Source organism: Ascaphus truei, chromosome 10 (assembly GCF_040206685.1).
Source record: "Ascaphus truei isolate aAscTru1 chromosome 10, aAscTru1.hap1, whole genome shotgun sequence".
Classification (NCBI taxonomy): domain Eukaryota; kingdom Metazoa; phylum Chordata; class Amphibia; order Anura; family Ascaphidae; genus Ascaphus; species Ascaphus truei.
Window position 1 is genome coordinate 1,027,839 of NC_134492.1, and position 24,605 is coordinate 1,052,443.

At 44.5% G+C, this 24,605-nt stretch overlaps 1 protein-coding gene across 1 annotated transcript in view; it reads right to left on the reverse strand.

The window, feature by feature from the left end:
- BRDT (bromodomain testis associated) overlaps positions 1 to 22,333 on the reverse strand; it is a 78,357-nt gene extending 56,024 nt beyond the window's left edge. Inside the window, 9 exon segments of the mRNA XM_075615547.1 lie at positions 104 to 288; positions 4,147 to 4,335; positions 4,598 to 4,726; positions 11,465 to 11,833; positions 16,519 to 16,694; positions 17,451 to 17,595; positions 19,075 to 19,212; positions 22,082 to 22,116; positions 22,119 to 22,333. Coding sequence (XP_075471662.1) covers positions 104 to 288; positions 4,147 to 4,335; positions 4,598 to 4,726; positions 11,465 to 11,833; positions 16,519 to 16,694; positions 17,451 to 17,595; positions 19,075 to 19,212; positions 22,082 to 22,116; positions 22,119 to 22,275 — 1,523 coding nt within the window. The 5' untranslated portion in view covers positions 22,276 to 22,333.
- Between the last annotated feature and the right edge of the window lie 2,272 nt (positions 22,334 to 24,605).

Below are 24,605 nucleotides of genomic sequence, written 5' to 3' on the forward strand. Positions count from 1 at the left end.
ACAGACTTTCCCAGGGCAGTTTTGTGAACAAGGATGGGGATGGGGGGGGGGGGGGGGGGGAGGGGAGAGAGGAGGGGGTCTAGGGAGAAGAAACCCCACTTACTTGTGTAGAGATTTGCTCTTCAATTCTTTCTGTTTAAGATATTTCTTTTGACTTTGGCTAGATTTTCTCTTCAATCTTTTTTTTCTCTCCCTGGCTTTTTTCTTTTTGTTTTTAGACTTCTTTTTCTTTGTTTTGGGTGCAGATCCTTCAGCCAACACCTTCAGCTGCTCACGAACTGCTTTTAACTTTCAAAATCAACCAAAAAAAAAAAAAACACACCACGCCATCAAATTTAAATTCGTCTGGACAAATGGCAGCCCCTTCTCAAGATGCGTGAAGCCATCTTCCTGACATTAGAGAAGCTTTGAGCCCCATTTTTAAATGAATGGAGCTCCAAGTTTCACTGAAATAAAATGGAGACAGTAAAAGCGTGGCAAAGTACAGTATAATTCTACATTCTGACCTAAACTGGCAATCATTTGGTGATCCAGTTATAAAATCTGTAATAATCCCGATTGTGTGCCTAACAAAACAATCCTTCAGTCATTAACTCAGCAGCTACAATTTATCCTTATATACAGTATTACGAAGGCAAAATTATCCATTGTTACAGGCTAAACTGATGGGAATATTGGGAACAAATGATCCCAAACAGTGCAAGATCTTTGCGATGGTTGGCTAAAACCTGCTATAGAAAGCAATTTATGCTTTAAACGTCATTAAAAAGCCCATTTCATCATATAATTGTGGTTGACGGGACTCATTGACCGTGCTAGCCCCATGTAAATCTCTGAGATCAGACCCTTCCGATATGTGCCCACCATACACATCTTTTCGAAAGACGTTGGACCCTCAAACTTGGATGTTTGGGATATTGTTAGGAGAAAGTGTCTGATCTGGAGATAACCAAAAAGGGGGAGTTTCATGGGGAGGCATTTCCCCTGCAAATTAAGTAGTGGGATGAGTCCCTTTGTCTATTAGATCTATTGCTGTTTTTATGTTGGCCAAACTGAATGTTTTAAAAATTTCCCTGGGACGCAGCCCGGAGGGAATTCAGGGTTACAAAAAATGGGTGTAAGTATGGAGGGGGAAGATGTCAGTTTATGTCTATTTCTTGTTTTCGCCCATATTTTCCACGTGCATCTCATAGCTCCCAGGCCTGTCTTGCCCGATATTATCCCCCCTCCCCATCCGGACCAAAGAATTGCCCCGAGGGAGAGGGGAGCGACACAGGAGGACTCAATTTCCAATCAGCAGCAAGACGCTGGGTCGTTCCAGACTATCGCTCGTTTTAGGTGGGTTACTTGATAATATTTAATTATATCTGGTATTCCCAGGCCTCCACACTCCCGTGGTGCCAACATTACCGATCTAGCCACCCGCGGCTTTTTGTCCTTCCAGATGAATTGGAAAATACTATTTTTGATGCTTTTGAGGTCTGCCAGCGGTACACAGACAGGGAGGGTCTGGAAGTAGTACAATAGTCTCGGGAGGATGTTCATCTTAACAGATGCCACCCTTCCGAGCCATGAAATGTGGTACTTGTTCCAGCACTGGAGGTTTTTTATTTCTGTAAATAGGGGTGGGAAATTACATTTAAATAGGGCAGCGTAAGAGTTTGCGATTCTGACCCCAATGTATTTAATATTAGTAGAGCTACATTTATAACTGAAATTAATTTGCAATAGTTTTACCTCAGGGGCGAGGAGTGAGGTTCAGGACTTCAGATTTGTTGCTGTTAATTTTATACCCTGATACCATGCCAAATTTTTCCAGCTGCGACTGGAGATTAGGTAGGGTCGTCATTGGGGACGACAAGAATAATATTATATCGTCTGCAAATAGAGATATCTTGTGTTCTCGTGCTCCAATAACAACCCCTTTTATATCAGCATCGTTTTTGATTGTTGCCGCCAGGGATTCAAAATCGACAATGCGAACAGAAGTGGGGACAAGGGGCAACCCTGTCTTGTACCATTCATAATTTTTATGGGACTTGAGTCTCCTCCGGGGAGTTTTACAAATGCTATTGGATTTTTGTACAGAGCTTTGACCCCTCTGGAAGGGGCCCTTGAAGCCAAATTTAATTAATGTTTGGTCCAAGAAGTCCCACCTAATTCTATCAAATGCTTTTTCATCATCCAAGCTCAGTAAAAATGCTCTTGTACCCGAGAGATGCACGTGATCTACAATGTTTATTATTTTCCGTGTATTATCCGAAGCTTGTCTGCCTGAAATAAATCCCACCTGGTCTTTATGAATCAAGCTTGGAAGAAATCGGATTTAGCCTGTTTGCCAAGATCTTACTACATATTTTTAGTAAAATAACTGGTAGTACACCGCTCACCAAATAGCAAATAATGTAACCGGTGCAAAGGGATAGTACTGACATCGCAAGTAAGCAGGAAGACAATAGGTAAATCTTCCACAGATCCCAGATAGCTGCACACAGGCTAATAGAGTATATTGTACAGATAGAGTAGCTTGTATTGCTACAGGGGGTGGATTGAGGGGAGGGGGATCCTGGTAATTGTACCCAAAATTGGGATAGAACAATCACCTAAAATGCCCTATGGGCAAAACAATAAACTTTTATTAAACATCTATGTAGACGCACATTGTCACGACGCAAAAAGTGTAGTGAGTAATAAAAACAACTAAAACACAGGCACGGATGTATAAGGAGGTGGTGGTAGGATTAATATGAGGTATACCACTGCTTAAATAGATACCTCCATAGGTGGCTCCGATACTGGCACTTGCCACTCTATGTAACAGGAGAGCAGGTGCTGTACAGACTGCACGAGGTGACACTGCAATCACCAGAGCAGTGGGTAATGCACCCGTATCTTACTGCAGCACCTCTGATCCATCTTAACTGAGGCTCATTCCTCCGGTACTATTACACTAGTTGTATAATAGATACCCATTACACCCTCCCAGGGCTTTAGGTGATTCATCAGCATATATTGCTAGTTCTCAATTAGGCATATTTACCTCACCGCCCACTACCCCTATCGGAGCCACCTATGGAGGTATCTATTTAAGCAGTGGTATACCTCATATTAATCCTACCACCACCTCCTTATACATCCGTGCCTGTGTTTTAGTTGTTTTTATTACTCACTACACTTTTTGCGTCGTGACAATGTGCGTCTACATAGATGTTTAATAAAAGTTTATTGTTTTGCCCATAGGGCATTTTAGGTGATTGTTCTATCCCAATTTTGGGTACAATTACCAGGATCCCCCTCCCCTCAATCCACCCCCTGTAGCAATACAAGCTACTCTATCTGTACAATATACTCTATTAGCCTGTGTGCAGCTATCTGGGATCTGTGGAAGATTTACCTATTGTCTTCCTGCTTACTTACATATTTTTAGGTCGGAATTTAGGAGAGATATTGGCCTATAATTGACACATTGTAACGGGTCTCTGCGTTCTTTGTGAATTATTGCCAGGTTAGCTGTAGACAGAGGGCGGAACATCTTCACCCCCCATGAATGAGTTGAAAACTTCTAATAAGTGCAGAGCCAGCACGGCCTTAAAACTTCTTGAAATATTGGTTTGTAAACCCATCTGGCCCTGGAGCCTTATTTATTTTTAGTTTTATTACTTTAAATAGTTCTTTGGGCGTTATTTTCTCATTTGTGAGAATTCCTTCTGGAAGGGCCGGAAGGCTGCATTCCTATAAATACTTTGAGGAAATGACCATCAACCCGGGCTGTACGTACATTCTGGGGGAGCGCAATAAAAAAAATAAACATACCAAAATTCCAACACTTTAGGTGTTATTGCATAAATGCTTTTGTGTCACATACTATGTTTTTGTTGCTTTGCGAGTGTGTTGTGTTTTAATTTAGCCAAATTGAAGTCTGTATTATGCATCAAAACAAGGAATTAAAAATAAAAATAAAAATTAAGGCTACTCCTCCCACCGGTAACATCAGGTTGTAGAGTAACCAATGCACCTGTACGTGCAAATAATTTGCATATAAACAAATCATTGGGTAATAGTCTCGGAAATCTGGCCTGATATTGGAGAAGCACTGCTAGGAAGCACTACTTGTTTCTGGATCCCTCGTGTAGAAGACCAGCGTACCTGCTCCTGAAGCAGAGCAAGGTGCCGTGCTCTTTCATCCTCAGAATCAGTGGAAGAATCACCTTCAGAAGAGCTGGATGTGCCACTTGCATCAGAGGAAGGCTTATGTTGTTCTGTCATAGTTCGTGACGGAGTACAAATCTCCACAGGCTCATCAGGTATTTTAGCAAACATCATCTCAAAAACATCCTGGACATTAAACAAACAAACAAACTCAAAATAGAAGTTATCACTCGATGAATATGTTGTGTAATCTACATACATCATCTGGGCTGAAATTGTCTTAGAAGTCATGAAGTGGCGTAAATGACCCTAAATAATGACATCCAATATTTTTTAATTAGCTGAATTATGTAATGTGCCAATTACCATTGATATGCTCTAATTTGCTCTATTTTCTAACATAGAAGTCAATATCTATGCAAAAGAAACCACAGATGTCCTAACCTACCTGCAATTTTCTTGCCATGTTCACCACTTCATTTTCTGGTGGATTGTACGTATAACAATTCATGAACATTAACCGAACATCGGATGCAAACTCTTGTGTGTGCTTATACTGCCCATTCTCCATTTTATCCTTAATTACAAAAACAAAAATGAGACATTTCAATTTGCATCAATATTACACATTTTGATGATTTGATAAACCCTGTTCTAACATGGAATATTCTAATGCACGATGGTACATACAGCAATGGCATACTAAACGTTTATTTTAGACTGCAAAAAGGATATGCCCAGAAACGTTGCAGGTTCAGTAAACATTATGTACAAGTTGATGCAGCTTGATGAAAGAAATGGAATGTCTTTATTTTTAACAAAGGAGCAAGCGAGTTAGAGTTTTCTACATGTGACTACAGGAATGCCGGCTGATGTTTGTTGATGCCCAATTGCTGCACCCATACGCTGGAGGTGTGGGTCCAGAGCACCGGGAGAAAGAGGACATACATACTGTGACAAACGGCTTACTCCGGGGCTCCGTCGTTTGTCCGGGACTGTTTAGAACACGGTCTTTTAGGGTAGGTTAAATGATGAGGCGTCACGTACTGTTCCTTTAAACAGGCTATGCCTGGTTTATTCAGTCCCAGGCACTGAGACTGCCACAGTGCATACAACAGAAAACAGATCAAAACAAAAGCTGCTCACCTGAGCGATAACTTAACTTAGATATCCCTGACTCAGGGTTGGAGGTGGCTTTTCCACTTCCAACATCAAAACACGGTACTTTTGCAGTCTTACACAAATGAACAGAAAGATTGAACCTGTTTGGGGAAGAGGCTTCTCCCCTCTGTAGTTCAGCAGCCTTCCAGCCTCCTGGCTCTTGTGGGGAGACCAGAGCAAACAGGAAATCAGTCTTTCATACCTGATTCCTAATTAGCATGACAGGTGACAGAAATCAGGCAGCAGACAAACTCTGGTCTGGATCTCTCATCCCTCAGTTCCAGCGCTTGCCAAACTGTGGGATGGAGTGTATGTATTATAAGGCTGCACTCCCAGGCCAAACAGGATAGAAACTGTCTAGTATCCTGGGAGCCCTATATACGGAATTTATTACCATCCCCTGGTTTCTGTCACATATCCTCCCCCCCAGCTCAGACCTCGAGGGATGAGCGACCATGGATATTAGGGAGTGCATCCTTGACAACCCGTCAGCATTGCCATGTTTGTGCCCTGACCTGTGTTCCACAGAAAATTTAAAGGGTTGTAGGCTTAGGAACCACCTGGTCACTCTAGCATTCTTTTCCCTGTTTTGACACATCCAGGTAAGGGGTGCATGATCTGTGACCAACCGGAATTTTCTCCCCAACAGGTAGTATTTGAGTGTCTCTACAGCCCACTTTATTGCGAGACACTCTTTCTCTACTATGGAGTAATTTTTCTCCTGGGGATTTAGTTTCCTACTTAAATAAAGGATGGGGTGCTCCTCACCTTGAGACTCCTGGGAGAGTACCGCCCCCAGCCCTACCTCAGATGCGTCGGTTTGGACTACGAACTCTTTGGAGAAGTCAGGTGTGACCAACACTGGTTGGGCACAGAGAGCTTCTTTCAGGCTTCTAAAGGCCTGTTCGGTTTCGGGGGACCACTTTACCATTAGCGGTCCTCTTGCTTTTGTGAGGTCAGTTAGTGGGGTTGCCTTAGTTGCAAAATTGGGAATAAACCTTCTATAGTACCCAATTAAGCCCAAAAAGGTCCTTACTTGTTTTTTTGTAACTGGCCTTGGCCAATTTTGTATCGCCTCCACTTTGAGTGTTTGGGGTTTGAGTAAACCTCTGCCAATAGAATATCCCAGATACTTGGCCTCCTCCAGACCAATAGTGCATTTAGCGGGGTTAGCAGTTAGTCCAGCAGACCGGACTGCGTCAAGCACAGCTTGGACCTTTGGAAGGTGGGATTGCCAATCTTCACTATGGATTACCACATCATCCAGGTAGGCGGCAGCATACCGAGCATGTGGTTTTAAAATTTTATCCATCATTCTTTGGAATGTGGCGGGAGCTCCATGTAAGCCAAAAGGCAACACCTTATACTGAAAGAGGCCGTCTGGGGTTGAGAAGGCTGTCTTTTCTTTTGCCCTTTCTGTGAGGGGAACCTGCCAGTACCCTTTTGTTAGGTCTAGGGTTGTGAGATATCGGGCTTTGCCCAGTCTCTCTACAAGTTCATCTACCCTGGGCATAGGATAAGTATCAAATTTTGACACCGCGTTTAGTTTCCGGTAGTCATTACAAAACCTTGTTGTACCATCTGGCTTTGGGACTAAGACTATAGGGCTGTTCCACCCACTTTGGGATTCCTCAATTACACCTAGTTTTAGCATTTTTTTAACCTCTAAACTTATAGCCTTTCTTTTGGCCTCTGGGATTCGGTACGGTTTAAGGTTAACTCGGACCCCCGGTTCAGAGACTAGGTCATGTTCAATTACGCTAGTTCTACCTGGCCGTATAGAGAAGATTTCTTTGTTTCTTCTCACTAAATTCTGAACCTCTCGTTTCTGATGAACAGACAGGGTTTCAGCTATGCTAACCTCTGGGTCAGTTTCTTGATTCTCTGACGGACCTGGGGGTACTAGGGTTAACAAGACTTCTCTATCTTTCCAGGGCTTGAGTAGGTTTATATGGTAAATTTGCTCAGGTTTCCTCCTACCTGGCTGTCTTACCTTATAATTTACTTCTCCCACTCTTTCCAAGACCTCATATGGCCCATGCCATTTAGCAAGGAATTTACTCTCCACGGTGGGAACCAGAACTAGTACCCTATCACCTGGAGAAAAAATTCTGACCCTAGCACCCTTATTATATGTATTCCTCTGTGCTTCTTGAGCTTTCTCCATGTGTTCCCTCACTATGGGTAGGACTGCAGCAATGCGGTCCTGCATCTGGGCAACATGCTCTATTACACTTCTGTAAGGGGTAACCTCGTGTTCCCAAGTCTCTTTGGCTATATCCAGTAAGCCCCTTGGGTGTCGGCCATACAATAGTTCAAACGGGGAGAAGCCTGTGGATGATTGGGGAACTTCCCTAATGGCAAATAACAGGTACGGTAACAAACAATCCCAGTTTTTCCCATCTTTATCAACTGCCCGCCGTAACATGCTCTTTAAGGTTTTATTGAACCTTTCCACTAAACCATCTGTTTGTGGATGATAGACTGAGGTTCTGAGATGCTTGATTTTTAGGAGTTTACATAGCTCTTTCGTTACTTGGGACATAAATGGTGTTCCCTGGTCAGATAGAATCTCTTTAGGAATCCCGACCCGGGAAAACAGAACTACTAACTCTTTTGCTATGTTTTTAGCTGAGGTGCTACGTAGGGGAATTGCCTCCGGATATCGGGTGGCATAATCTAATATTACCAATATATGCTGATGTCCCCTAGCAGACTTTATTAGGGGTCCTACTAGATCCATAGCAATCCGGTCAAATGGTACCTCTATTATGGGAAGGGGTACCAATGGGCTGCGGTACGCCTTGAACGGGGCGGTGATCTGACATTCTGGGCATGAGGAACAATAATTCGTAATTTCTGCCAGAACCCCAGGCCAATAGAAGCTTCGGAGAACCTTTTCTTTTGTCTTTTCCACCACTAGGTGTCCCCCCAATGGATGACTATGTGCGAGGTGTAATACTACGTTACGGAATGTCCGTGGTACCAACAATTGTTTAGTTGTAACTGATTTCCTTTTATCAACCCGATATACTAGGTCGTTCTCTACCTCGAAGTAGGGGTAAGCAAGTGACCTATCTGGTTGGCCAGGAGTACTATTCTGGTCCCGTATATTTCCCCTTGCTACCGCTAATGTGGGGTCCTCCCACTGGGCCTTCTTAAAACTCCCAGGACTGACCTCTAGGTCAGCGAGGGTCTTATCCGGTTCTGGGGTGGTAAGTGTCTGCTCAACATCTTGATTTGGGGTATTCCCTACCAAAGTAGTGATGGGGAAGGGAATTTTACAGCACTCCTCCTTTTCCCCCTTCTTATTTGTGCCCTCGTCAACCTCCATTTCTGAAAAACGGAAAGGATTTGTTTCTTCTAATACTTCGTTATGGTCCGCTATTGAACTCTGGGCGCTATTCTGAGCGGGGGACCACATTTTTAGAAAATGGGGAAAGTCGGTCCCTATTAACACATCATGTGCCAGTTTGGGTACAATACCCACCTTGAAATCTAAAGAACCAAACTCTGTTTCAAAAAAAACATCAACAGTGGAATATTCATGATTATCCCCATGTATACAACAAATTGCCACTCTTTGTGAACTGTTTCCCTGTTTCTTCTTAATGGGCAAGAGGTATTCGGACACTAGTGTGACCATGCTCCCAGAGTCAAGAAGTGCCCGAACCCTCTTACCATTAACCTTTACAAATGCCCACAGATGGTTATTCAAGGGGTCCTCTGGGCTAGGGCCCATACATTGGGACAACAGCGAATAAGGTTCCACGCTGTTGCATTGCATGGGCTCATAATTTAGTGGGCAGATTTTTTGCTGTGTGGCCCCTCTCATGACAATTTACACATTTAGGTACATAGTCTGTGTCCCACTTAGAGCCTTTTCCCGGCTCCCCATGTTGGCTATTGCCCTTAGTGTGCGAACCACTGTTGCTGGTGCTGCGTGAAGGTGGTCGCCGCTCTTCAGCGCCCCTTAACCCCGGTACCCTTTTACCGTCTCTGGAAGAGTCCTGGAACCTCGGGTAGTGGGGTTGCTCCACGACTGTGGGTTGCGGGTGCTCTTCTGCTGCATTGTACCTTTCTACGAGGGCCACAAGCTCATCCGCATTGTGGGGGTCACTCCGACTGACCCAACGGCGTAAGGCAGAGGGAAGTTTCCTCAAGAACTGGTCCATGACCAACCGTTCCACGATGTGGCTGGCTGAGTTGATCTCGGGTTGTAGCCACTTCCGGGCGAGGTGGATGAGGTCATACATCTGGCTTCGGGTGGCTTTATCCATCGTGAAGGACCATGCGTGAAACCTTTGGGCGCGAACAGCCGTGGTTACGCCGAGGCGGGCGAGGATCTCGAACTTCAATTTTGCATAGACGTTAGCTTCGGCTGGCTCTAGATCAAAGTAAGCCTTCTGGGGTTCGCCGCTTAGGAAGGGTGCGATTAGACCAGCCCACTCAGCTTCTGGCCATCCCTCTCTCTGTGCCGTGCGTTCAAACGTGAGAAGATAGGCTTCCACATCATCCGAGGGTCCCATCTTCTGAAGGTAGTGGCTTGCCCTGGTCATTTTCGGAACTGGGGCTGCCGCTGCCAGTGGAAGGTTACTGATAGTCCCCCTCAGGATCTCGAGTTCCTGCTGTAAGCCCTGAGCGAACCGCTGTTGCTCCTCTCTCAGCAAGCGGTTTGTCTCTTGCTGGTTTGCATTCGCGTTTTGCAGGGCTTCATTCGTCTGTTGCTGGTTGGCATTCGCCTGTTGCTGGTTGGCATTCGCCTGTTGCTGGTTGGCATTCGCCTCTTGCTGGTTGGCATTAATCTCTTGCTGGGCTATTAGCAGCTGTTGCTGGGCTGCATTCGTCTGCTGCTGGTTTGCATTAGTTTCTTGCTGGGCTATTAACAGCTGTTGCTGGGTTTCATTCGCGTCTTTCTGGGCAGCGACATTGCGTACCAGCGCACCCACCACGTCTTCCATCTTGTTTGCAGAGGATGAAAAAAACTTTTTTTTTTTTTTTTTTTCAAAGTTCTTCAACCCGCAGACCCCCTAGTGCTCTGCCTGCATTCTCCACCATATGTGACAAACGGCTTACTCCGGGGCTCCGTCGTTTGTCCGGGACTGTTTAGAACACGGTCTTTTAGGGTAGGTTAAATGATGAGGCGTCACGTACTGTTCCTTTAAACAGGCTATGCCTGGTTTATTCAGTCCCAGGCACTGAGACTGCCACAGTGCATACAACAGAAAACAGATCAAAACAAAAGCTGCTCACCTGAGCGATAACTTAACTTAGATATCCCTGACTCAGGGTTGGAGGTGGCTTTTCCACTTCCAACATCAAAACACGGTACTTTTGCAGTCTTACACAAATGAACAGAAAGATTGAACCTGTTTGGGGAAGAGGCTTCTCCCCTCTGTAGTTCAGCAGCCTTCCAGCCTCCTGGCTCTTGTGGGGAGACCAGAGCAAACAGGAAATCAGTCTTTCATACCTGATTCCTAATTAGCATGACAGGTGACAGAAATCAGGCAGCAGACAAACTCTGGTCTGGATCTCTCATCCCTCAGTTCCAGCGCTTGCCAAACTGTGGGATGGAGTGTATGTATTATAAGGCTGCACTCCCAGGCCAAACAGGATAGAAACTGTCTAGTATCCTGGGAGCCCTATATACGGAATTTATTACCATCCCCTGGTTTCTGTCACAATACATACATACAGCAGTGGGTGAGTGCCAGTTCAATTTTTCTATTTATTTTTTTACCTTCAATTACAATAACCATCACCGCTCAATAATGTGAATTACCCAACTAGTAAGAAAATTGAATGTAAGTCTTTATGCCATTTTGCATGATTTTGAAGTTATTAAGCTTCTTTGGGTTGCTGAAGCAACCATTTAGAAAGCTACACCACTTCCTCTTTTGAAATAGGCAGCCATACTGGGCACCCTGGGAAGCAGGATTTTTGCCAAATCACTGGAGAATGATGCGATTGGCAGCCAAGATAATTACATTTCCATAAAAGGTAACAAACAAGAAGATTTAAATCTATACACACACAAATGCAATTTTTTTTTTAAAGGCAACAGGAAATGCCTCTTAAAGTTACCTTTTAATTGTAATATTCAGGTACGAACCATGGGTTGCGTAAAACATATCCAGTAATAAGTAGAACTTACTTTAATTGTTCCAAGATCCATAGGTTGTTTTATGATGTCATCGTAGTCACGCAAGCCAAGGGATGAAGAATCTACAGGCTTATAGAACGGCCAGGCATAGCCCGCATGCTTTGCTAACAGCAGCTCATTAAGGATAGTATTACAATGTTTTAGCTGTTCAGATAGCGGATGCTTTTTTAAAACCTGAAGCTGCTGCTGAGAATCAGGCAGGTCCCTCACTGGAGTTTCAGCTGGTCTGTGTTTCTCTGTTCTAGGGGGTATTTTAGTTGGCTTCGGTTCAGCAAAGGTTGGAGAAGATTCACGGCAGGTTGTAATGAGCGATACCGTAGGAGTTGTTGTATCAGCTTTCCTTTTAATGCCCTTCTTAATCTAAAATACAGAAGAAAATGAAAGCAGAATATACCCATAATGGTCTTTGCAATCTTTCACATAGAATTTTTTACTTATTTTTGTCACATTGGATGTAGCATTGGACATTTGTCTCTTGTAAGATAATAGTATAGACTGAAAAAAAACTTAAATACATGCTTGCTAATGCAAGAAGCCCGACAGGTAAGATGGGGGCGCTTGAATAAATAGCTACAAAAAGGAGCAGTATGATATCATAGGCATTACTGAAACATGCAAAATTTAGAGGTTTATTCCTTTTTTTGGAAGAATCTAGCAAATAGGAGGAGCTAATCCGGAACCAAAACCTATTTTAAAAAGGGAACATTTTGATGAAGGAAATGATGAAAATATAGCGACCTTGTGGATAGAAAAAAGCAGTGGAGGTAAAAGTACAATGAAAATGTTTGTAGGGATATGCTATAAAACTACTAAATATCTGTGAGATTTAAGAAGCCAAAACACTTTTGCAAATGAAAGAATCAAAACTAGGTCACATTTTCCTTATGGGCGATATTAATTATCCAGACAGACTGAGGCAATGAGATTAGCATTACAATAAAAGGAAGACAGGTTTTTGGGGTGCGTAAAGACAGTTACAGGACCCAAATTATTGAGGAACCAACCAAGAGAGGGGCAATACTGGATTTGGTAATATGAAACAATGTAGAAGTAATAACAAATATTCAAGTCCTGGAACATTTGGGTAACCGTGATCATAACATGGTCTCATTTGAAATAAATCAAGAACCATATTTACTTGGTTTAAAAAAATACCGTAATTTAAAAAAATAATAACGAATATATTGAGGACTAATCTATGAGGAATAAATTGCTGGAGAGCGCCGGGTGTCCTGCTTGTATGCGCTCGCGGGAGGGGGCATTGCGGATAGTTGAGCGTATGGGAAAGTATAGGTTTTTTGTTTACTTAAGCACCGAGCGCGGGTGCGCGTGTGTGCCCCCGCGCGCACAGTGTGAGCAGGGACTTGCATATAGCTATATATGTAAGTAACCGCCGCCCACTCAGTGCTAGCGGGGACGCAGCCTAAATGGGCAGTCTTTAAACCATTGTTTGAAAAGCAAATTTATCAGTGTATACCCTTGGGTAATATAAAAGAAACAAGTCTAAACCAATGTGGCTAAATAAACAGGTAGGGGAGAAAATGGAAAAGAGGCAGGCGTTTAAATATTTGACGTCAGAAGGGACGGAGGCATCATATAAGTATTAAGGAGTGTAACAAAAGTTGCAAAAGGGCAATAAAATTAGCAAAAATGGATAATGAAAAAAGGATTGCAATAGAAAGTAAGGTCAACCCTAAAAAGTTCTTTAAGTACCTTAACAAACAATTGGAAAATAAAATATAGGACCCTTTCGGTGTGAGATGGGCAGGCAGATTATTGGAGATAAGGAAAAAGCAGAAGTATTAAACAAATTATTTGCCTCTGTGTTTACCAGGGAAGAATCAAAAATTTCAAGTGTAGTGCTGCAGGAGGAAGTCACAACCTTCATATTAATGAACAATTGGTTACCTCAGGGGTGCGCAAACTGGGGGCGGGAGTTTGTAGAGGCCACGCGCTTTTCCCCAAGGCATTTAATTACATGCCGGGGGGGGGTCGCGTGATGCCCCTGCAACACTTCATTTACCGGGATTCAGCAGCGGTGTGACACGTCGCCATGGCAACACGGCATCAAATGACGCCGCGGGGCCATGTTACGTTCAAATGACGCTGTAGGTCACGAGACATCACATGACAACTTCAAAAGTTTGCACTCCCTTGGGTTAACTGAGGAAGAAGTTCATAGGCGGCTTGATAATATTAAAGTAAATAAGGCACCTGGCCCCCATGGCATACATCCAAGAGTTCTCTAGGAGTGAAGTTCAGTAAATAGCCAAACCATTATATTTAATATTCAAGGACACCATTTCCACAGGCTAAGTACCACAAAATTGGCATAAAGCAGATGTGGTGCCTGTAATTCCCCAGTTGTGATCTAGCTCCCCTTTTAAATATAGACCTGCAAGTCTAACATCAATAGTGGGGAAGCTCCTTGATGGTTTAATACGGGATAATATTCAGAAATACTTAATGGAAAACAACATTAGTAATAGTCAGCACGGATTTATGAAGGGATAGGTCGTGCCAAACTAACCTTATTAGTTTCTTTGAAGCGGTATGTATGAATGTGGTCTACTTACATTTTGCAAAGGCTTTAATACAGTTGCACTGAAGAGGTTAGTATACAAAATAAAGTAAATTGGACTCCGTAAAAATATTTGTACCTGGATTGAAAAAACTGGTTGAAGGATAGACAGAGTTGCAGTAAATGGAACTTTTTCAGGTTGGTCTAAAGTTGTGAGTGGAGTAACTCAAGGTTTGGTACTGAGATCCCAGATTTCTTACTTGTTAATGACCTTGAGGTTGGCAGAGAGAGCAAAGTCTCCATCTTTGCTGATGACACTAAATTGTGTAAGGTAGTAAAATCAGAGCAGGATGTAATTTCTCTTCAGAAGGACTTGGATAGACTGGAAATTTGGTCAGGAAAATGGCAGATGAGGTTTAATACAGATAAATGTAAGGTTATGCATTTGGGAAGCAAGAATAAACAGGCGACTTACTTAAAGCTGCAGTTCAGTCTTTTTTTTTTTTTTTTTTTACATTTATTTTTTTACTTCAATAGTTTTATGTGTGCAAACTCTAATTAGCTAAAGAACTGTATAGCTGCAGGTCAAGTCGTTCTCCATGTATTGATAGGTCGAAATTTGGTGACATATTAAAAGCTGGGATTTGTTTATAATCTGCTTGACTGGCAGTGGAAGCTCATGAATATTCATGAGCACTGCTGCATTGACAAGTGCTAGAGGGAGGGCAGGGCTGACAAAGGGGTGTGCCAGAGCTTGTGACAGGACAAGAAGGGTAAGTGCCTTAGCAAATGGCTGTTAAAATAGAATACAAGAAAATTGGTCTTTCAAAGTTGTTTTTTTAAAAACAGAAAATGCTAAAAGTATTTTTTCTTACTACAGAACTGATTTATTAAAAAAAACACACATGCAGGATATTGACTGAACTGCAGCTTTAAATGGGATAAATTAGGGGAATCCTTGATGGAGAAGGATTTAGGAGTGCTTGTAGACAGCAGGCTTAGCAATAGTGCCCAAAGACATACAGTAGCTGCAAAGGCAAACAAGATCTTATCTTGCATTAAACGGGCAATGGATGGAAGGGAAGTAAACATAATTATTCCCCTTTATAAAGCATAAGACCACACCTTGAATATAGAGTACAATTTTGGGCACCGCTCCTTAGAAAGAAAGAAAAACAAAAAAACATTAATGGAACTAGGGGGAAAAAAAAAAACCACATAAATGCAAAGAAGAGCCACCAAATTAATAAAGGGGATTGATAATCTATTTTATTAGGAGAAGCTAGCTAAATTAGGGTTAGAAAAGAAGCGTCTAAGAGGAGAGACAACTATATACAAATATAGTTGGAACAATACAAGGAGCTTTCAAAAAGAACTATTCATCCCACGGGCAGATAAAGGACTCGGGGCCTCCCTTAAGGCTGGAGGAAATTATATTTCACCAGCAACAAAGGAAAGGTTCTGTACAGTAAGGGCAGTTACAATGTGGAATTCATTACCCATGGAGACTGATGGCAGATGCAATAGGTTAAAAAAAAAACAAAGGCTTGGACATCTTGTTAGAAAGGAAAGGTATACAGGGATATAACAAATAAGTAAACATGGGGAAAATGTTGATCCAGGGAGTAAATCTGATTGCCAATATTTGGAGTCAGGCAGGATTTTTTCCCCCCCTTTATGAGATATTAGATGATATTTCACTGAGGGTTTTAAGTTTGCCCTCCTCTAGATCAATATACTGCAAGTACGGATATAGAATAGTTATCTGTCATCTAAATTTAGCATAATTTGAACTTTATGGACGTATGTCTTTTTTCAACCTCATCTACTATGTAAACACACACACACACACACGCAAAAATCTGCATGTATACAAATGTAACACACATTACTCCTGCTGGTATGTTGCAGCAGGACCAACATGTTATCCCACCAACTGATCGAATGAAGCGTTAAATCTGTATGTACAGTATATGGTGCATATAGGTTGTGCACATTCATACTATGCATGCATTGTATGTATGTGTGGTGCCCATTACGTCTGATGTGTGCGATTGGGACATATGGTGTTTTTTTCATTCTGGGTGTATGCTTTCTGATCTGTGTACATACTGTATGTACTGTATATGCTGTGCGTGTTTATTGTACGTCAATAGAGCATGCGTCTGTGTATATGGTGCACACTAGCCCAACAACCCGGAGGCCCACACAAAATATACACAGATGCACAGACCAGCTACACATTTGGTGTGCACGTGTATATAGTGTGTGGACCACCTGATTTTTGGCACGTTTGTTGGGCTTGCCCACCAGGCTAAAATTCGCCAACACACACATGCCTCTAAGTCTACTTAAACAGCATTTTGATTTAAATACACATTTGTAATGGTAGAACACTAATAATGACAGCCTTCATATTTTGTTGGATGCTCTTATTTTTTTATTAGGATTTATTTCAAATAATTATTTTCAAGCACTTTATTCTATGGGGAATGGTTCCCACAAGTAATTCATAGTAACTTACTTTTGTTACTGGATTTGAGGCCACAACATTTGTTGCTTGGATAAGAGACAAAGGAACAAGGGTCGTCCGTTGTGGTAACAGCGCAATTACTGGACGCGGAAATGGACTCGTGTGCGCTTTCGGGGGTACCATCCTTTTCATAACAGTGGAAGTCTGCTCACTCTCTTCTAGGGACTCTGAGTAATGGTTTTTAAAATATAAAGAGGGGGGGGGGACACAACCACAGCTGTTTCAGAAAAACATTGTTAAACTATTTTTGGTTTTGTAAATATATATGTTTAGAGGGGAAAAAAAAGTAATTGCATAAGGTCTATACTAAAATGTTGATAGGAAACTAGTAGGTCTAAATTAAGTGCTGCTTGAGAAGTTTCTTGAACAAAAATTTGATGACCCTTGCCATGCTTTCATTCCAAGCACTATAAATGTGGGACTGTCCCTTTAAAAAGCACTTCAAGGTAATCTAAAAAACAAAAAAACAAAAACAAAACAAAACCACTTTGCAACCAGCTTTGTGCGACAGAAGAAAAACCTTATATCCAGGATTTGGCGATTTAAAAAAAAAAAAAAAAAAAAGGCGTATTCCAAGTTAAATGCCGCCCCCCCTCCCTTTTTCCCCCCAGCATGGGTGGGGAGCAGCGGGTCTCCATAGCTGGGAAACCACTGTTTTCCAACATTTTAATTCATTGCAGCTTCCAGTTAATTTCTCCTGGGAGGATGATCCAGCAGCACTTTACCGGCAAGTATCCTGGGAACCGGCGAGTCCCTGGAGCCGAAATTAAAGGTGGTTTATCTATGCAAACCCCATGCTTCCTAGTTGGGGGGTGGGGGGGGGTTAGAAACTGATCCTTTAAGAGGCTTTTTAGCACTTTATTAAAGTGCAGTATATGAAGTAAAAAAAACTGAGTTAAACAGACCAAAATAAGAAAGTTTACCTGTTCCAGGTGGAATTCTTACTTTGCTTTTAATTGCCCTGTTTCCCACGACAGACAATTCTATTTCTTCATTTGGCATTTCCGCAATCTTTTGCGTACACACTTTTTCCAATTCCTGTGCCATTAAAACAATATCATCGCCTGGCTGAAATAAATAGCAGCGAATTGTTCAAACCCAATATGTATGTGTATCTCTTCAAGAGCCACGTGAACTAGAAGTATGCATCTCCCAAAGAGCCACGTGACCTTGAGGTATGCATCTCCCAAAGAGCCACGTGACCTTGAGGTATGCATCTCCCAAAGAGCCACGTGACCTTGAGGTAAGCATGTCCCCATGAGCACAGCAGAGCATTTCACATAAATGGTGACAAGTGAAGATTAAAGACGAAGTCACTAACCTATATATTGGCTTACAGTATTGGAACGGGTGGTCCTCCAGAGTGCAACTACGCTACGTCCATCTCCGGGGTCCCCCCCTTCCAATGCAATAGGATTAGATACGCCTATAGCATTATCTCTGAGGCGGAATCAGACAGACTGCGACGTGCACGTTCGCCACTCTTTCGCTTTGGTGGGTGGGAGTTTTCAAACTGAAAACGACATGTGGCAGCAAAGTACAGCGTTGACGCCGCTGCACTTGAAGACAAATGAAGTTGTGATTTCAAGCGGCAGCCGCGTCTGTGTGTACTTCACTAGCCAATCACTAAGTTTTTTTTTTTTAAGTCCCGAATCCAAATCGAATTATTCTGTCTGCTGGGGATGAGCACACATCGCCCAACAGAGATGCGCAGACGCATGGTAGCGCAGACGCATGGTAGCGTAGCAGCCTGTCTGAGCTCAGCCTTACTGTGCTTGCATATAATGTATAACCCTGCTCACTTAATGTAACCATGTATTGGTCATAACTCTGTGCCCAGGACATACTTTAAAACAAGAGGTAACTCAATTACTTCCTGGTAAACATTTTTATAATTAAAATACATAGGAAGACACAAACAGTAGAGTTGCAGTTTCTAATGTCAGTTATTGTGTTTTCCCGGAGGGAGATTTCAACCCGCTAACGCCACCGGTATCTATGGAATTGGCGGGTCCCCAGAGCAAAAATAGTAGTGCCTCTCAGGGAGAACCCCACCCCCAGTTCCCACCATGGATTTAAAAAAAAAACAAAAAAAAAAAAACCCCATAAGTAAAAGGAATTGCTCCTTTAAATGTTTATACAACGCCCCTCAGTCCTACCTCCCCCAATATAAAAGAACGAGGTGTCTGGTATGTTTCTCATTTTCTTGCTGGCTCTCACGATTTCTGTCTGTATAAAATATGTATTCTTCGTGGTAGAAGCAGCAGTCCCCGCACATATGCACAGGAGGCAGCACAAGTGACCTGCACGTTAGAAGAGTTTTAGGCAGACGGCCTAAAGTTTATAGAATGTAATAGTGCCCAAGTACCGGTTTTAAATAATTTTTTTTAAAAAAAAAAAAAGGTACTATCACCAGATTATACAGAGCACGAAGAGTCCAGTGATTGTGAAATTTTGAATTTCCAAAATAAATTGCTCTTCAATTTTACTAGAAAGTATGCAAAGACCTTTCCATCAATGTACAACACACTGGGTGTGCATACCTACCTTATTATAGATATAACAGTTTGTGAACATGGTATTGAAATCTTGTATGCAATCGAAAGCTTTGGCGTAATAATTGTATTCCAACCTCTTCCTTATTGTACTCAAATCCATCGGATTCTTTATGATGCGATAATAATCCTGCATTTAACAACCCATACAACATTGTAAGAGGGAAAACAAAAAAAAAACAAGAAACAATTAAATTGAACGAGGAAAAATAAAATAAAAAAAAGGTACAATAATAAAAAAAAGTTCAAAAATGAAATCAGATCTGACGGATTGAGATTTTTCTAATGATATCTAAACCGTGCGTGCCCTAAAAAGGGGTTGTTAAGTACCAACCTTGTCAGATTTGGTTTAAATGAGCAAACAAACATTGTGGGCAACTTAAATGTTCATAAATACATCATAAGTGATTTAGATAGATAGAGATAGAGATATATATATATATAGCTGTACACGGGCGTTTCATGACCGACCCGGCTGTGGCTACTCTGCAACAGATGATAAACCCGCCCAGATACAAAAGGGGTGACATCTTTTGTGGTAGAGCAGAAGTTTTGCATATGAAAATATTGTATTATGAAACCGCAATTACAAAAACAATTTTAAGTGTGTTCTTTGGCAATTTAAATAGCATGAACCGGCATGGAGATAACTACTGCAGCTTTCATACAGTGACCACTAAATGTTAGTCGTGTGTGTCAATTCCTCACATTTGAGAATACAGACTAATTGGTGTAAGGTTTGTATCAAACAGAATTTATTTCAGTCCATTGCATAATCCGTCCACGAAGATAAATTAATCATTCTAAAAACTTTATTGCAACCAATTTACTGTGTAATCCAAATTTCCACAGATCTGTCATTGCAAACATGAATTTCAGATGCCAAGAGCTTTGGAGTGTATGAATTAACATAGAGAAAAGTGTTTTTAGATGCACTGCTCTCTTTTGGTGCAGAGTTGTGGCATATGCAAGAACACTTTCTTGTACCTGATGCAGAATTTTAGACTTAAGCCACTTCAGCAGGAGGAGGATTTTTTGGGGGGGGCAAATAATAATAAAAAATAAATAAAAAGACTGGTGCAGAGAAACAGAATGTGATACATCTCAATCTGTGCACCATGTAACGTCTCCTACGGACACTGGCCAAGTTGCAAGCTGGGCAAGACTGGCCAAAATTGGAGCAAAATGTTTTGATACACAGGTGCAGTGTGAAAATGCCCCCGGTTTGGCTCCAAACTGACTGGACACAGACCACTTAGGACTTTGTGGTAAATTATTATTAAGAATCTAAAATAATTTCAGATGCAAATACATATGGTTCATATTTCATTATCACAGTTCCTGATTTCTGTATTCCTACATAAGTCAACATTCACGATAGTCCATTAAACTTCACAAAGTAGTGTATAGAGAGGATAACCACTTTTGAGGGACAAAATAATTGTACAGTATTTAAAAGTTGAGCTAAATGGCATGACCAATTGAAGTGTATCAGATGTTTTAAATTAATGTAGCAATAAATTATTTTACAGTAGAAAATCTATCAAGTCTCTAAACTGCTATTGTCCAGATCTGAAAATGCAGTTTCTTATAAATTATTCAGCAACTTTAAATAAAAGCAAATTAAGCCTACTACAAACTATTACAACTGTGCTAACAGAAACCGAGAGTCCCACAAACGGCAGACAAGGAATGACAAAATCAACAGTGTCCACTGTCTGACTAGCAGCAAGTATCTTCAAAAATCCCTCTGCTAGTTATGGCTGAGAAAGGCACCCTGTTACTCAGATCAGAAACTGAACTAAGGGGTCCATATATTTACCAAAGAGTGCGTGCTATGCTTTAGCACGCCCAAAAACACTATTTAAATTAATGGCAATTATGATGTGCTAAAGCCAACACACTTTAGTGAAAATATCAGGAGGCCGTTTTAATTACGCTGCCACATTGCAGGTAATCATTATTTGAACTGTATATGTGGTGCCCAAAAACAAAAAGTTATACATTTTAAAGCCTACAGTAGGTTTTCTTTCAGGTCCTACACAGATTTCACTCCTCAAGCCTCAATTCCAAACTGAAAACGTCTCTCTGGTACTCCTATCATCAGTATTTGCTTTCCAATTACAGCAGAGCCCGGCTTTACAGCGTTTCCCAATGTATACCCATAATCATTCGGCTCGCGCTTGTTCCGTTTTCCCCCCCGCGATTTTCAGCATGATGCGCTCAGCAGCAATGTATCCGGCTGTCACTAAGCAACAGTTTTAGCGCGTGCGCAACTTCTTGTCAGATGCCATTTGTCAGCGAAAGGCGGCTTACTGCTCTGCATATCTGTTTTCAAACATACAATACAGGCATACCCGCATTAACGTACGCAATGGGACCAGAGCATGTATGTAAAGCGAAAATGTACTTAAAGTGAAGCACTACCTTTTCCCCACTTATTGATGCATGTACTGTACTGCAATCGTTATATACGTGCATAACTGATGTAAATAACACATGTGTAACAGGCTCTATAGTCTCCCCGCTTGCGCACAGCTTCGGTGCAGGTAGGGAGCCGGTATTGCTGTTCAGGACGTGATGACAGGCGCATGCGTGAGCTGCCGTTTGCCTATTGGGCGATATGTCCTTAATCGTGAGTGTACTTAAAGTGAGTGTCCTTAAACTGGGGTATGCCTGTACAGTACAGTAGGGCCCCGCATTGCGGCGATTTCCGCTTCACAGCGGCGGCCTGGAACCCACCGTATAAGCGGGGCCCTGCTGTACCTTACTTTGTCTGTTTATACCAGCCCCCAGTAAGCATAGTAAATAATATCATTAACTAAACACTACCATCTCAAATGCACACAGCTACACAAACAGAGCATCTTAACTGATGGGACACATTCTGCTGAAGTTCGAATATTGTGCAGCAGATTCCAGGGACCCAAATATAAAAACGTGGGGTTTTGTTCATATTTTAAATTATGAAGATAAAATAAATATAATTGAACACTTACAGGAAGATTTAGCTTCGCGGCATCTACAGGCTGCTGAACGGCCAAGAAAAATTGTGCCGCCATAAAGCCTTTAACACCATCTTCTCCAGGTACTGGAGTTGATTAGTTAGACGACCAGTCTTTTTGCGGTTGATGTAGTTGGGTGGCGGCGGGTTCACAATTGATGAATGCAGTTGCCGGCTTGACATGGACATGGTGCGATCCTTTCACTTGTGGTCTCTAGTGCACAGATTGCAGCTCCCCTCAGCTTGCGAACCCTGCAAAGGAAGGAGAAGGACATATTCACTGATATAATTATGGTTCATGACTACTTGGGGAGGGGGGAGGAAGGGAGTTATGGGGGGGAGGAAGGGAGACATGGGGGGGGGGGGGAGGGAGATATGGGGGGGGGAGGAAGGGAGATATGGGGGGGGAGGAAGGGAGATATGGGGGGGGAGGGAGATATGGGGGGGGAAGGAAGATATGGGGGGGGAAGGAAGATATGGGGGGGGGGAAGGAAGATATGGGGGGGGGGGAAGGAAGATATGGGGGGGGGGAAGGAAGATAGGGGGGGGGAAGGAAGATAGGGGGGGGGGAAGGAAGATATGGGGGGGGGAAGGAAGATATGGGGGGGGAGGAAGGGAGTATGGGGGGGGGGGAGGAAGGGAGATATGGGGGGGGGGAGGAAGGAGATATGGGGGGGGAGGAAGGGAGATATGGGGGGGGGAGGAAGGGAGATATGGGGGGGGGAGGAAGGAGATATGGGGGGGGGAGGAAGGGAGATATGGGGGGGGGAGGAAGGGAGATATGGGGGGGGGGAGGAAGGGAGATATGGGGGGGGGGGGAGGAAGGGAGATATGGGGGGGGGGAGGAAGGAGATATGGGGGGGGGAGGAAGGGAGATATGGGGGGGGGGAGGAAGGGAGATATGGGGGGGAGGAAGGGAGATATGGGGGGGGGAGGAAGGGAGATATGGGGGGGAGGAAGGGAGATATGGGGGGGGGAGGAAGGGAGATATGGGGGGGGGGAGGAAGGGAGATATGGGGGGGGGAGGAAGGGAGATATGGGGGGGGGAGGAAGGGGATATGGGGGGGGGGAGGAAGGGAGATATGGGGGGGGGAGGAAGGGAGATATGGGGGGGGGGAGGAAGGGAGATATGGGGGGGGGGAGGAAGGGAGATATGGGGGGGGGAGGAAGGGAGATATGGGGGGGGGGAGGAAGGAGATATGGGGGGGGGAGGAGAGGGAGATATGGGGGGGGAGGGAAGGGAGATATGGGGGGGGGAGGAAGGGAGATATGGGGGGGGAGGAAGGGATATGGGGGGGGGGAGGGATAGGGAGATATGGGGGGGGGGGGAGGGAAGGGAGATATGGGGGGGGGAGGAAGGGAGAATATGGGGGGGGGAGGAAGGGAGATATGGGGGGGGGGAGGAAGGGAGATATGGGGGGGAGGAAGGGAGATATGGGGGGGGAGGAAGGGAGATATGGGGGGAGGAAGGGAGATCTGGGGGGGGAGGAAGGGAGCTATGGGGGGGGGAGGAAGGGAGATTGGGGGGGGGAGGACGGGAGATATGGGGGGGAGGAAGGGAGATATGGGGGGGGGGAGGCAGGGAGATTTGGGGGGGGGCAGGGAGATTATGGGGGGGGGGAAGGAGATATGGGGGGGAGGAAGGGAGATATGGGGGGAGGAAAGGAGATATGGGGGGGAGGAAGGGAGATATGGGGGGGGAGGAAGGGAGATATGGGGGGGAGGGAAGGGAGATATGGGGGGGGAAGGGAGATATGGGGGGGAGGAAGGGAGATATGGGGGGGGAAGGGAGATATGGGGGGAGGAAGGGAGACTATGGGGGGAAGGGAGATATGGGGGGGGGGAGGAAGGAGATATGGGGGGGGAAGGAGATATGGGGGGGGGGAGGAAGGGAGATGGGGGGAGGAAGGGAGCTGGGGGGGAGGAAGGGAGATGGGGGGGGAGAAGGGAGATGGGGGGGGAGGAAGGGAGATGGGGGGGGAGGAAGGGGCTGGGGGGGAGGCGAGGAAGGGGGGGAGAACAGGGGGCCCCGCAGGGAGGAGGAGGGGGGGGGAGAACAGGGGGCCCCGCAGGGAGGAGGGAGGGGGTGGAGAGCAGAGGGGGCCCCTGCGGGGAGGAGGAGGAGGGGGGGAGAGCAGGGGCCCTGCGGGGAGGAAGGACGGGAGGCGGAGGGGGGGGGAGAGCAGGGGCCCTGCGGGGAGGAGGGGGGGGGAGAGCAGGGGCCCTGCGGGGAGGAGGGGGGGGGGGAGCAGGGGGCCCCTGCGGGGGAGGACGGAGGCGGGGGGGAGAGCAGGGGGCCCTGCGGGGAGGGAGGAGGAGGAGGGGGGGAGAGAGCAGGGGGCCCTGCGGGGAGGACGGAGAGGCAGGGGCCTGCGGGGGGGGCGGAGGGCTGGGGAAGAGCAGGGGGGCCCCCTGCGGGGAGGAGGAGGAGGGGAGAGCCGGGGGCCCTGCGGGGGAGAGGAGGGTGGGGAAGAGCAGGGGGCCCTCGCGGGGAGGAGGAGGGGGGGGGAGAGCAGGGG